At 45.3% G+C, this 12,021-nt stretch overlaps 1 protein-coding gene and 2 long non-coding RNA genes across 3 annotated transcripts in view; 2 read left to right on the top strand and 1 right to left on the bottom strand.

Annotated features, from left to right (window-relative positions):
• The window catches only part of LOC135241688 (uncharacterized), a 7,007-nt gene extending 3,805 nt beyond the window's left edge, over positions 1-3,202 (top strand). The window contains exon 3 of the long non-coding RNA XR_010326086.1: positions 3,074-3,202. This is a non-coding gene — a long non-coding RNA (uncharacterized LOC135241688). The remainder of the gene's footprint in view (positions 1-3,073) is intronic.
• The window catches only part of LOC135241690 (uncharacterized), a 26,393-nt gene extending 20,305 nt beyond the window's left edge, over positions 1-6,088 (top strand). The window contains exon 2 of the long non-coding RNA XR_010326087.1: positions 5,970-6,088. This is a non-coding gene — a long non-coding RNA (uncharacterized LOC135241690). The remainder of the gene's footprint in view (positions 1-5,969) is intronic.
• LOC135241687 (L-lactate dehydrogenase A chain-like) lies at positions 1,539-12,021 on the bottom strand. Its single transcript, XM_064312255.1, has 8 exons — positions 11,862-12,021; positions 11,083-11,229; positions 10,400-10,517; positions 8,102-8,275; positions 6,004-6,177; positions 3,813-3,930; positions 3,114-3,237; positions 1,539-2,660 (listed from the first exon to the last, which is right to left on the bottom strand). The coding sequence occupies exons 2-8, from the start codon at positions 11,209-11,211 to the stop codon at positions 2,496-2,498; spliced, it is 1,002 nt and encodes a 333-aa protein (XP_064168325.1). The 5' UTR covers positions 11,212-11,229; positions 11,862-12,021; the 3' UTR covers positions 1,539-2,495.

Below are 12,021 nucleotides of genomic sequence, written 5' to 3'. Positions count from 1 at the left end.
TCCTTTGAGTTATTCAACGATGCGAATACAGTCGTGTTAGACTGAGCCCCAGACGTATTTAATGAACGTGCGGTCATGACATTGTTAACTAAAGGTGATGCAGCGCAACCCTTCCACGCCAATTTGTCACCTTGTTTTAAAAGTACCTTGTAAAAGTAATCAACTGATTAGACTACACGCATCGCTCTGGTTGGGTACATCACCGCGTGCACACGGGAGAATAAATTAAACGCACAGCCAGACGCTGACTCGCCGCACGCCGGCGCATAACTAGCGGGCATAACTGGCCGGGCCAGATTTCTCGCGCCTTGTATTTCCATTGATTTAACTCGTTCTCCTTCCTGCTGCTGTCACCTCTCAGGAAATCCCGCTGTTGCTGTAACACTTCCTATTGGCACCATTATCGCCTCCGCTTGGCCCTGGCTCTGGCTTCGCTTCCGCCCTGCAGGTGTGTTGGCTGCGGCTAGCGCGGCTTAACTGCAGTTTCACACATTTCTATTGAACCGAGGAGAAGGACATGATATCAGGCTTCACGCGTTGTAGTCTGCACAGCATTGAGCGCGTGTGCTGCTTGGTTATGTAATTCCTGGCTACGGCTGGAAGAAGCTAGCCGTGAAACTGCATTAGGCCTATTCATCGTGTACTCGCTTGCTGAGTGAACGTCCAGGTAATGGCCATGGTAGTCCAATTATTTTTCGATGGGGTAAAACCATAGACTGTGGGTAAAACGGACCAGAAAAGGTGTCACCCTCTTTTTCCTATTTCTTTGATAGTAAGTTTGTGGCTTGTATGGATTGTCAATCGATATGGTAAATCGATACTGGTTCTTTCTACCAGAAAATAAGGACCGTTGTTTTCTTTCTGAAGACAGCCACCTAGCTCCCGAAGTCGGCCACATGGTGCACGATATCGCCATCTGCTGGCCATGAACAGAACCTGCCTGGAAATGCTAAAGTTGAACAATGCTGCCATCCTCTGGTCAGTCCGAGAAACAGCATTTATGCGATCACTAATGGATGTCAAGTTTGCTTTTTTAGAATAGATGTCTTCCTTCATCTAAGAGCAGAATATCTAAGTGTAGAGAATTGAGCCAATTTCACCATTAATCATTTATCAATTCCAACCGGACAAAGCCTGTGCTAAATTTCAGTTTTGTTCAAAATCACTCATTACAAACAAAAGACAAAACAAATTCTTTAGAGACAGAGTAAGACAGTAATAACAAGTGTATATACTTTTTCTCTCAGAAATGCATCTTACTCAGGAATAAAAATGCAGCAATACTGAAGCATACTGCAGTTCTGAAAAAAAAAACATTTTTATACACCCCTACTTTTCCCATTTGTGCCAACAGACATTTCTGTACCCACAAAGAATAATCTCTTCAGGTTTTTCAAAAGAGCCCACTTTCAACACTACTGAAACTCCTCAAGCTGTCTGTACTTACTGTGGATGACCTGGTCAGCAATGTACGACTTGCTATGAATGGGCAATAGGTGACAGCACTTTATTGACCACAGAACACAATGCAAACTATATATTGACAGTAACATTTTATTCAAATGAACACAGTAAAATTTGATCGCAAAAGGACTATAAAAAGAATGTTAAGGTATGGTTTTTATTTACTGCCAACATTTTTATTCTGCATCACTACTCACTATTTTAGTCTGTTTAGGCCTGTTAACACAGGGCGTGCAAAGCTTAAGGTAGAATGGCACCATATTAACACACAGTTAATATGTGCATACATGTCTCAGTATGTTAATATCTTATGACAGTACATTAATATGCCACATGGTAACAACAGATACAATTGTACTATGGCATGGCAGCTCACTGGAGTCCAATGCCTATCTACATAGTTCTGATTACATTTTTTCTTCTTCTTCAACCTTTATTTGTATTTTATCAAATGCCAAAAACTGGGCTTAGAAACATTAGCTTGCAATATTTTGGCGCAGTTGAATATCTGACCCAGCATGTTAATGTGTTTATGCATGCACTGTTTACAAGTCAATACTCAACATGCTTCATGTAGGATGAATACAGCCAATGAGTGCTGCTTTGAATTGTGTGGTGTTGCTAGCAACATAGGCAAACCTGAAAACCTCACTTTTGAGAGCCTAGTTATTTTGGCCAAACCTAGCTCATCTGGAGTTTCTTCTAATGAAAAACGAATGAAAAGTAGTGTCGCAACCAGTGTGTTGACAGAATGGCACTTCCTGTTTCAGTCCTATCCTTGTTGCCCAAGGTTGTGTTCGAAACGGCTTACTTGCCTGCTACTGAGCATACAAGTTGTATACAGCTTGTATGCAACCTGTATACTCAGTAGTAGGCAAGTGAGCTGTTTCGGACACGGCCTAGTAATCTTTTTTTCTTATTTTTTTTAAACGGAGCTGCACTGTCATTCTCAGTGTAGTTGTGTCTGTTGTTGCATGGCTTTTTCAGGTCACCGCGTTAATGATACTGCCCCCTGGTGCCCAGGTGGTGCTTTAGAGCTTCAGCTCTTTCTGGATGCCCCACAGGGTCTGGGAGCTCTGCATCAGCTTCTGGGCCTCCTGCTGCTTCAGGGGCTGCTGGAGCACCCCACACACCCCAGACCAGCCCAGCACGCACGGGAGGCTCAGGAACACCTCCTCACCTATGCCGTGCATGCCCTGAGAACAGACACACACACACACACGCACACACACATACAGACATACAAACACACACACACACACATACGTGCACACACGCAGACACATACAGACACACACACGCACAAAATATGCACACGCACACACACACAAAATACACAAAAAATCACAGACACACATGCACGCACATACACACGCACTCACAAAATACACGCACACATACAGACTCAAACACACACACACACAGGCACGCACATACATGCACACACACACACACACCCACATATGTGCGGACACACACACACACACAGAATGAACACACACCCACACACACACACACACACAAAATACACTCTTTAGTGAGAGAAACGACGTAATTCTAAACTCAGCTGTCATCGACACTCAAGTCCGTCCCGCTGTTGACCCCGCAGGGCAGCTAGGGGGCGCCGTACCTCGGGCCGTAAGGCCTACCTTGACGAGGGTGGAGACGGGGTGGACGCTCCTGAGGTTCTTAAGGATGGACTGCGTGAGGCCGCCCACGCTCAGTCCGATGGCCCAGGAGGTATACCCCTTCAGTCGGATGACATCGTAAGCACTGTGGATTGTCAACAGGCGTGACCTCACAATGCAGCACAAACACGGCACACACTAATCGGTCGGTGTCTTCACAAGGAACCTCCAGTAGAAACGCAGGGGGCCATGAGAATGGATATCGGGGGATGTTAAGAATTTAATTTGAAAGAAACTGAAAAGGACACTCAGTCACTCGTGATCCTAGGAGGAGTAACGACTTTCTTCGCGGCGTATATGATCTCATTTAGGTCGATAGTAATGAGGTGAAAGGTCGCCTACTGGTCTTCCATAAAATGTGCTGTGGAATAACATGGGAATGATTGAATCCCTGATAAATTAGGACTGGGGTCATCTGTCAAATGGCCTGTATCACAAAGCAGGATACCTGAGGTAGCTAAAGAACTGCACCGAGTAAAACCCGGAACCCTCCCAAATCTGGAACGTGGACTGAAGTAAAAAAAGAGCTGTTCCAGGTTTTACCCAGGGCAGTTACCCAGCTAACTTGGTGATCCTGCTTTGTGACACAGACCCCACGTCAGAGGGCTGGTGGGGGGGGGGGGGGGGGGGGGTTGTAGGGGGTGTGCGGGGGTAAAGTACCTGTTCACCACGTCCTGGTGCACCTTGGACCAGCCCTCGGCGTCCTGTTTGGTCTCCAGCTCGGGGTTGAGGGACAGCAGGCTGACTCCCGCCACGTTGGCCCCGCTCCACACCGGCACTGAAAGAGCCAATCAGAAAGCGCCGTCGGACCGACTAATTTGCATAACATCAATAAAAGTGATGCAACACTATTTTATGTAAACAAAGGTGCCGCTGTCATTTCCCTACGCCCGGACGTCCCTCTCACCATAATAGGAACGTTGAATCACCAATAACAGCCTGGCTCTACATGCTGTTTTTAAATGGATATTTGTGTGACGCCTGTGCGAATAGACATGGCATTAAGACTTAAGCTATGCAACCAATGCTGGAAGAAGGTAAACGCTCTGTATTATTCGAGTGCAGTAGCATTACAAACCCCAGTAGTACCCCATTTACATTACACTGAAGTATATAAATGTGTAGTTTACGTACAATCTCATTATGCCCAGTTCCCGAAACTATGTACCAGTGGTTCTCAAACCTGGTCCTGGGGACCCCTGCGTATGCTGGTTTCCATCACAACCAATATCTTGCTCAGTTAAAGTTGCTGAACACACGTTTTTAGTTCTTTCTTTATTTTTTCCATAAACTTATTAACACGATGCAGGTTTGGCTCATTATCATTTTCACAATCTAGTAAATGGTTAGTTTTAGTGACCATGCGTCCAAATATTCACCAGTTAGGAGCCTACTGATTCATCTCAGTCTTTCATTTGATCAGTTATCTTTTTTATGTAATTGTTTGCAACATAGCACAAGGTGTATATACTGTATTATTATTCATGGCGTGCATAGCCAATAGACAATAATGTGGCTTAAGAGGACAAACAGTCCCTCAGTCGCTGAAAAGCGTCAAATTAATAAAAATGAAAAGCTTGATTCTGGGATTGATTAAAATCCTGGGATTGAAATTGCGGTTAGAAAGAAAACCAGCACACACAGGTTTGAGAAACAATGTAATGTTCTACACTGTCAGTCATCAGTGGCGGTCTGAAAGTCTTCAACCCTGTCAGTCATCAGTGGCGGTCTGAAAGTCTTTAACCCTGTCAGTCATCAGTGGCGGTCTGAAAGTCTTCAACCCTGTCAGTCATCAGTGGAGGTCTGAAAGTCTTTAACCCTGTCAGTCATCAGTGGCGGTCTGAAAGTCTTCAACCCTGTCAGTCATCAGTGGAGGTCTGAAAGTCGTTATCCCTGTCAGTCATCAGTGGAGGTCTGAAAGTCTTTAACCCTGTCAGTCATCAGTGGCGGTCTGAAAGTCTTTAATCCTGTCAGTCATCAGTGGCGGTCTGAAAGTCTTTAACCGTCGTCTACAGGTGGCGTCTGAAAGTCTTTAATCGTCGTCATCAGTGGCGGTCTGAAAGTCTTAACCTCAGTCAATCAGAGGATCTGAAAGTCTATTCTGTCATCATAGTAGCTTTGAAAGTCTTTAATCCTGTCAGTCATCAGTGGCGGTCTGAAAGTCTATCTCTGTCAGTCATCAGTAGCGGTCTGAAAGTCTTTAATCCTGTCAGTCATCAGTGGAGGTCTGAAAGTCTTTAACCCTGTCAGTCATCAGTAGCGGTCTGAAAGTCTTTAATCCTGTCAGTCATCAGTGGAGGTCTGAAAGTCTTTAACCCTGTCAGTCATCAGTGGAGGTCTGAAAGTCTTTAACCCTGTCAGTCATCAGTGGTCGTACTACACGCACAAAAGTATTATGCACGCGGCCACACTCATTTACTGCACTGCTGGCTGTCGCACATCCTGTATATTCTCGCTGGTCCTGCGGTATGAATTTCAACTCAGACATCAGTGGCGGTCTGAAAGTCTTTAATCCTGTCAGTCATCAGTGGCAGTCTGAAAGTCTTTAATCCTGTCAGTCATCAGTGGCTGTCTGAAAGTCTTGATCCCTGTCAGTCATCAGTGGCTGTCTGAAAGTCTTTAACCCTGTCAGTCATCAGTAGCGGTCTGAAAGTCTTTATCCCTGTCAGTCATCAGTGGCGGTCTGAAAGTCTTTAACCCCATCAGTCATCAGTGGAGGTCTGAAAGTCTTTAACCCTGTCAGTCATCATTGGCGGTCTGAAACCCGTTATCTCTGTCAGTCATCATTGGCGGTCTGAAAGCCGTTATCTCTGTCAGTCATCAGAATGATGCAGAAGGGGGCGTGTCTGACCGCTGGAGTCGCCGTGCTCTCCGATGATGTAGCCGTGCACGCTGCTGGGGTGGATCCCCAGCCGCTCCCCCATCAGGAAGCGGAACCGGGCCGAGTCCAGGTTAGTCCCGCTGCCCAGGACTCGCTCCTGAGGGAAACCGCTCAGCTTCCAGGCCACATAGGTCAGGATGTCCACTGTAACAGCATGAGGGGGGTTCAAGATGTCCACTAAAACAGCACAGGGGGGTCAGGATGTCCACTAAAACAGCATGAGGGGTGAGGACATACAGTAAAACAGGACGGAGTGGGGGGGGGGGGGGTGCTTGGTGAGTACCCAGCCTCATGCCCCCATCCAGAAGTATACTGTAGTGTACTGAGCATTATGTTTACTGAGTTTTTAAAAATATATGATTAATTTTGTAATTATATTTCACAGCAGTGCATTGCCAAAAAAGCATAACACAAAGCAAAACCATTTCTGACAGCAGCAAGAATTCAGACACATTCTCAGAATCCTGTGAGATATGCATTTTGCTGCCGTGCATTTTCAGCATTTTCAATTTCAAACTTCTTACAGTACTTTTCATGCTGCTGATAACCTAATCTAGTGTGCAATCCCAACCATCCAGTATGTAATTGTCCTCAAGAGTACCATTATAACAGGGACTTAAGTGCACATAAAACTATATTGATATTCGGCATCATAAATTAGTTTTTATATATTCATGGCTTTTTTTTTTTTTATTCGCAACTGCTCTTTTACCCCTAGGTACATTTAATATGTCACTTAGGTACATTTACTCCAAAAAATTTGTTAATAAAGTGTGTCAGAGTTGGAGTAATTAGGTCAGCAATAACTTTTAGCAGGGCGGCAAAGGACTGATTGTGTGTCTGTGATTGCACCTATTTATGTAACCATTGTTTTCACCTGTTCCTCGTTTGTCTGTGTATTGGTTGGTTCACACCTGGTGATAATTCTCCCAATTTTAAGCCTGACTGCAGTCAGGGCCAACTGGAGCCACTTGGGCTGATGGTCGGTGCTAATTATATGATTTTGCCAGCCGAGTCAAAGGCCGTGTCCTAACTACTGTGTACTCAAAGTATGTTCTGTCTGCTAAGCATACTGCGTACTGTTTAGTGCGTATGTTTTAGTACTGGATGAGCAGTATGGGAAAAATATCCTCCATACTATTTTAATGTGGAAGTGTCGTAAGATGTTCCGCCCTTGTTCGGCCATGCTCATGTATCGTTGTCGTCGTTGTTGTTGAAGGAAAATGGCAGCTGTGCCTCATTTTTAAAGCAAAGCTACACACTATATTTACGGGACCAAAATGGCTGTTTACTTCCTGAAAATTATTCTCCAGATTTTACTCAGCGAACCCCTGGAAATAAGTATATCACCATGGGATTTTAAGTACACTACATCTAGAGAAAATTGCAGTTAACAATTTTCTCGTCCAGTGTACTCAACAACTACAGGCAAATGTGCCGATTCGGACATGGCCTTTGTCACGTAGTGTGAACTTGTGAAAGACCGAAAGCTAAGACGGATCCTGGCTACGGCCAGCCGGACTGAAACAGGACGAGCACTCCTTCGACTTCCTTTTTGAGCCATCGTGTTTTGCGCAAGATTTTGCTAAATTTGAGAAAAGGCGTTAAGAATGTGTGTGTGAAACCGTCAATCTGTTTCACCATCGCAACAGCGAGGCAAGACCGTTAATCAAGACCAGCCGTTAAGTCTGAACTACCTTCCTTGGTGAAAACCGTTTAGTTCATCGGGTTTCGAAAAACACCCGTGCTTGTTTTTTGGTACTGTGGTAATCACCGTTTGTCCTGTTCCTGCTTTTGCGTGTCTGCGCTTTGGGTCAGGATACGGGCCAGGGAAACATCCCTGATCGGCACTTCTGCTCTTGAGATGCTGTTTGCATACGGTCCCTGGTAGGGGAGTCACCATACAGCTTGGCCACAATACAGTATGACACTAATACTCTGTCAAACGACACGATGCGATTTTTCTTCGTGTATAAGTATGCCCCTAGTCCCTGGTGTGTTCGGTAGGGACCCCTCTCTACGGGAGAGCAGGCGGTGAGGGCGGGTGGCGGCGGCGGCGGCGGCTCACCCGGGTTCGAGACCACGAGCAGGATGGCGTTGGGGCTGTGCTGGGCCAGCGGGGGGACGATCTGCTTGAACACCTCCACGTTCCTCTGCACCAGGGCCAGGCGGCTCTCGCCCTCCCTCTGGCGCACCCCCGCGGTGATGATGCACAGCTTGGAGTCGGCCGTCTCCGAGTAGTCTGCAAAAAGGGGGCGGGGCGAGATTCATCATCGGGGTCTCCTGGGGGCTTTCTGAGGGGCGGGGGGCTCAAGGTGAGAAAGGGGCACACCGACCCAGACAAAACTGCCTAACCACACCCAGTTATTTTACAGAACACACTGTACCAAAATTAATGAATGAAAATGAATGACGGCAACAATAATACAAATATTACTTTTTCAAAAATCAAATCAAAAGGGAATATTGGGCACTTGAGGCAAAAGGGGCAAGTACCCCCCCCTCCCCCCACCACATCTCACCCCTCCGCATATGGAACTATTATTCCTGAAATTCATTTTCATTTTAATCATTTTTCTGAATTTAGAGGCTCTGTCATATACATAAGCCTGTCCAGTCAATGCAACGTCTGCCTTCAATCTAGGAAGGAAAGTGAGAGAGAATTGTGCCAGTGCATTACATCACAGCAGGGGTGCCAGACTCGAGTGCTGGAGGGCCACAGCGCCTGCAGATTTTCACATTTTTGTCCCTGTCAATTAACAAGAGATCTAGGCCTTGGAAACAAGGTGCACAGACTCTTTAGATAGTAAAATAAGCGTTTTAAGCGCTGAAATACAGCAAAAACAAACCAACTGACACAGTGGCCCATTGGGACTGGAGTCAATTACTCGCATATTTATCCTCCTGGGACCTGTAACCCTGTAGCTTGAAACTACCCCCCTCCCCCCACCCTTATTTATTTTAAAGCTGTAAACATGTCTGTATGCCTACTTTATAATGAAACATTTGAATCCATCCTGTTATTTGTGAAATCATTTGGCAGAAAAACTAGTATAAAGCATCTTGGTGCTACCTTCTAATGTTTGAATTCTACACAGCCCGCCCCATTTATTTTCATGTTAAAATGAGGTACGTTAGCTGTAGTCTGCAATGTGAAAAGAAGCAGCTGGTGACACCACGTGTTTGGGAGGAGAACTGCAGATATCTACACTCTCCTGAATCAGCTGTGGTGTTTGTGCTTGAACACAGCTGCAGTTACAGATTGGACATGTGCAACCCCAAGTTCAAGTAGGTTCCAAATATATATATATATATATATATATATATATATATATGCAGACATATACTGTAAATACATATAGTACTGTATGAACAGAAAACAAGGCCTACAAGCTCCTCGTTTTATCAGAGCACTGTAGTTTCCTCCCTGCCATTCCCCTCTCTTTTCTTCCTCTTTTATGCCCCCCCTTCCCCCTCCTCTCTCTCATTCCGACTTCCTCTCTCTCCCTGCCCTTCCCTCTCCCCTTTCTGACCCAGCCCCACCCCCCTCCACACGTGCAGGCATTCAATGAGAGCTGCAGCACTGAGTCACAGGGGAGACCCTCTCCCCTCGAACACGCTCATCTCATCCCGGCTCTCTGCCCCTGCTGTGATCGACCGGTCCAACGTTCCAAACATGCGCCCCGGCTCTCCCCCTAACGCGCCGACAAGGCCATCCACCGCAAGACAAACACGAGCACTGCGCTAGCTCCCGCGAACCGCGGCCGACACGCCCGCTCTTCTGTTCCGAGGCAGGGCTCCACCTCCCTGAGGAGGATTCCCCAGTAGTCCAAAGTACAGCGCAGTACCGTAATGCTCGCTGTAACTCACTGTGCAACAATAATGGGATGGCAGGATAGGTTGGGGAACTGGACTTGAGAATGCGGGGGCTTGCAGGTTTGATTCCCACACTACCGCTGTACTCTTGGGCAAATTGCTTCAGTAAATATCCAGCTGTATAAATGTATGTGAGCTGTGTCAGGGGCCTTGTATAAGCGCATCTCCTGAAGGTAATGTATTTACAATAAGAATTTCAACCGATTAATTATTTACTTAATTCAATCATTTACATTACTGGCTATAAAATAAGACCAGTAGCCCTGCTCAAGTGCATCTGTTCATTTCTTTAATGGGGAATTCACTCCATGGATTACGTAAGTTAACTCTACCATGTGATTGAGCCTTAAAAGCACAGCAAAATGCGGTACAGAGTGCTTCCAGAAGGCATATCCAGCCAAAGCAGTTAATTGCAATTTCACACGTCACGTGACTATTCGTCGCGTACGGCCCGGGCCCCGGGGACCGTGCACGGTGTCCTTCTGCTAACCTTTAGCCGCTCTGATCTTCGCGGTCTTCAGGAAGAGACTGCCGTGCTGCAGGTCCATCACCTCCCCCTGCAGCTTGTCCACCATTACGTCAATTAAGGTGACATCATCGGCGACGCCCTAAACAAAGATGGCGGAGTGACCACTCGGTTGGGCCAAGCGGGTTTGTCAAAGCCAAAACCTCCTATGTTATATCTAGGTCTACATATTGGTCTACATCTTTTTTTTTTCAGAAAAATAACTAAAAATGTATCCACAGCTAGATAGGGCTAATGTGGCGTGTTAATAAAGTAAGGTGGTCTTTCTGCCGTGAATCTGCAAACACTGGTCAAATCTCCATAATGCCTGGAGAGAAACAAAAAAAAAAACTGAAAGGGGTTTAATTATTTAAAACATTGAAATATTACTGACCTTAAGTGAAACAACAAAATACTTTTTCAATACCATATAATTTTGCAGAGTGAGAAACATTTACTTGCATTGTTTTTTTAACCAATAATTCTTTGTTTAACTGATGGCTCCGGTATTTCACGTGGATTTTCAAGGCATACTACACCAACAAATACACGCAATATTATCAGTATTTCTGTAAATATGCAGCGCACAAAAAAAATTATAATACAACACCGAGAATGTCCAATAAGTAACATGTGTGTAAACCGTCCTCGCGGAACGCTAGACTTACCGACTGCAGGATGCTGAAAGCGCAAGCCATCCCCACCTGCCCCACCCCGACGACCGTAACTTTTGACCTGGGCACTCCCACCGCGCCAGGCTGAGCAACGTGCAGCAGTTTCTCTCTCACCGATGCCATTGTCCCTGTCCAACACACCTAAATAATGGCAATTATGAAATTACAATTTTTGGGAATCACAGATGTATTGATTAAAATACAGTAAATAACGCTTACACTACTAGTAATGAGAAAAATGCGGACATTACATAACTTTACATCACGTAACCGACGTCCTACCAACCTATCTGCGAAGCATAGCCTAAGTGGAAGTTGTCCGAAGATAAATAAAAGAGATACATCCAGTCGTGAGGTTTATTTTCGAATTTAGACAATACTCTAGCAGACACTTACATAACATGTTACTATTCTGCTTTGATTGAAAATAGGCGTTTTAATACCGTTTTAAAGCATCTTATGTAGGCTATTCCAAGTTTTATCATGCGCACGCAACTATTACTTTTGTCGTTAGTGATAATTTTACAATAGCCAGGGATCGTTTTACATTCATAATGTCATGTAGCCTAATAACTATGTGATCATTTTACAATCGTCATGTCATAAGACATAGGTCAATGTTGTTTTACACACGGTAACAGCTACAATTTCAGTTTCATTGACAAGACTATTTGCGACAAAGGGTTAAAGCGTGTCTAAGAGCCGATGTCGAGGGACGAAACTGGGGCTAAAGTTCCGTTTAAATTGCGAAAAGCAAATAAAATCTGACCTACCTCGCAGCAATTGAAACCTCAGCGCCCCGTAGACATGTATATACAAGACAGGAAAGCACACCCTCAGCCTACCTAAACTGCGAAGTATCCGGAAGTAAGTAGGCTATATAGGCTACTGTCTGTGCTGTGCTCGCATAACGTCGAAGCTCCCCATTCAAGT

This window comes from Anguilla rostrata, chromosome 16 (genome assembly GCF_018555375.3).
Source record: "Anguilla rostrata isolate EN2019 chromosome 16, ASM1855537v3, whole genome shotgun sequence".
NCBI lineage: Eukaryota > Metazoa > Chordata > Actinopteri > Anguilliformes > Anguillidae > Anguilla > Anguilla rostrata.
The sequence above is the reverse complement of the archived record's forward strand: the minus strand, read 5'-3'. Positions and strand labels throughout refer to the sequence as shown.

Coding starts and splice junctions, on each gene's coding strand:
- LOC135241687 (XM_064312255.1), bottom strand. CDS start 11,211: ATGGCATCGGTGAGAGAGAAACTGCTGCACGTTGCTCAGCCTGGCGCG. Junction 3,238..3,812: donor CACCAGGACGTGGTGAACAG/GTACTTTACCCC, acceptor GACAATCCACAG/TGCTTACGATGTCATCCGAC. Junction 2,661..3,113: donor CCGTCTCCACCCTCGTCAAG/GTAGGCCTTACG, acceptor GTCTGTTCTCAG/GGCATGCACGGCATAGGTGA.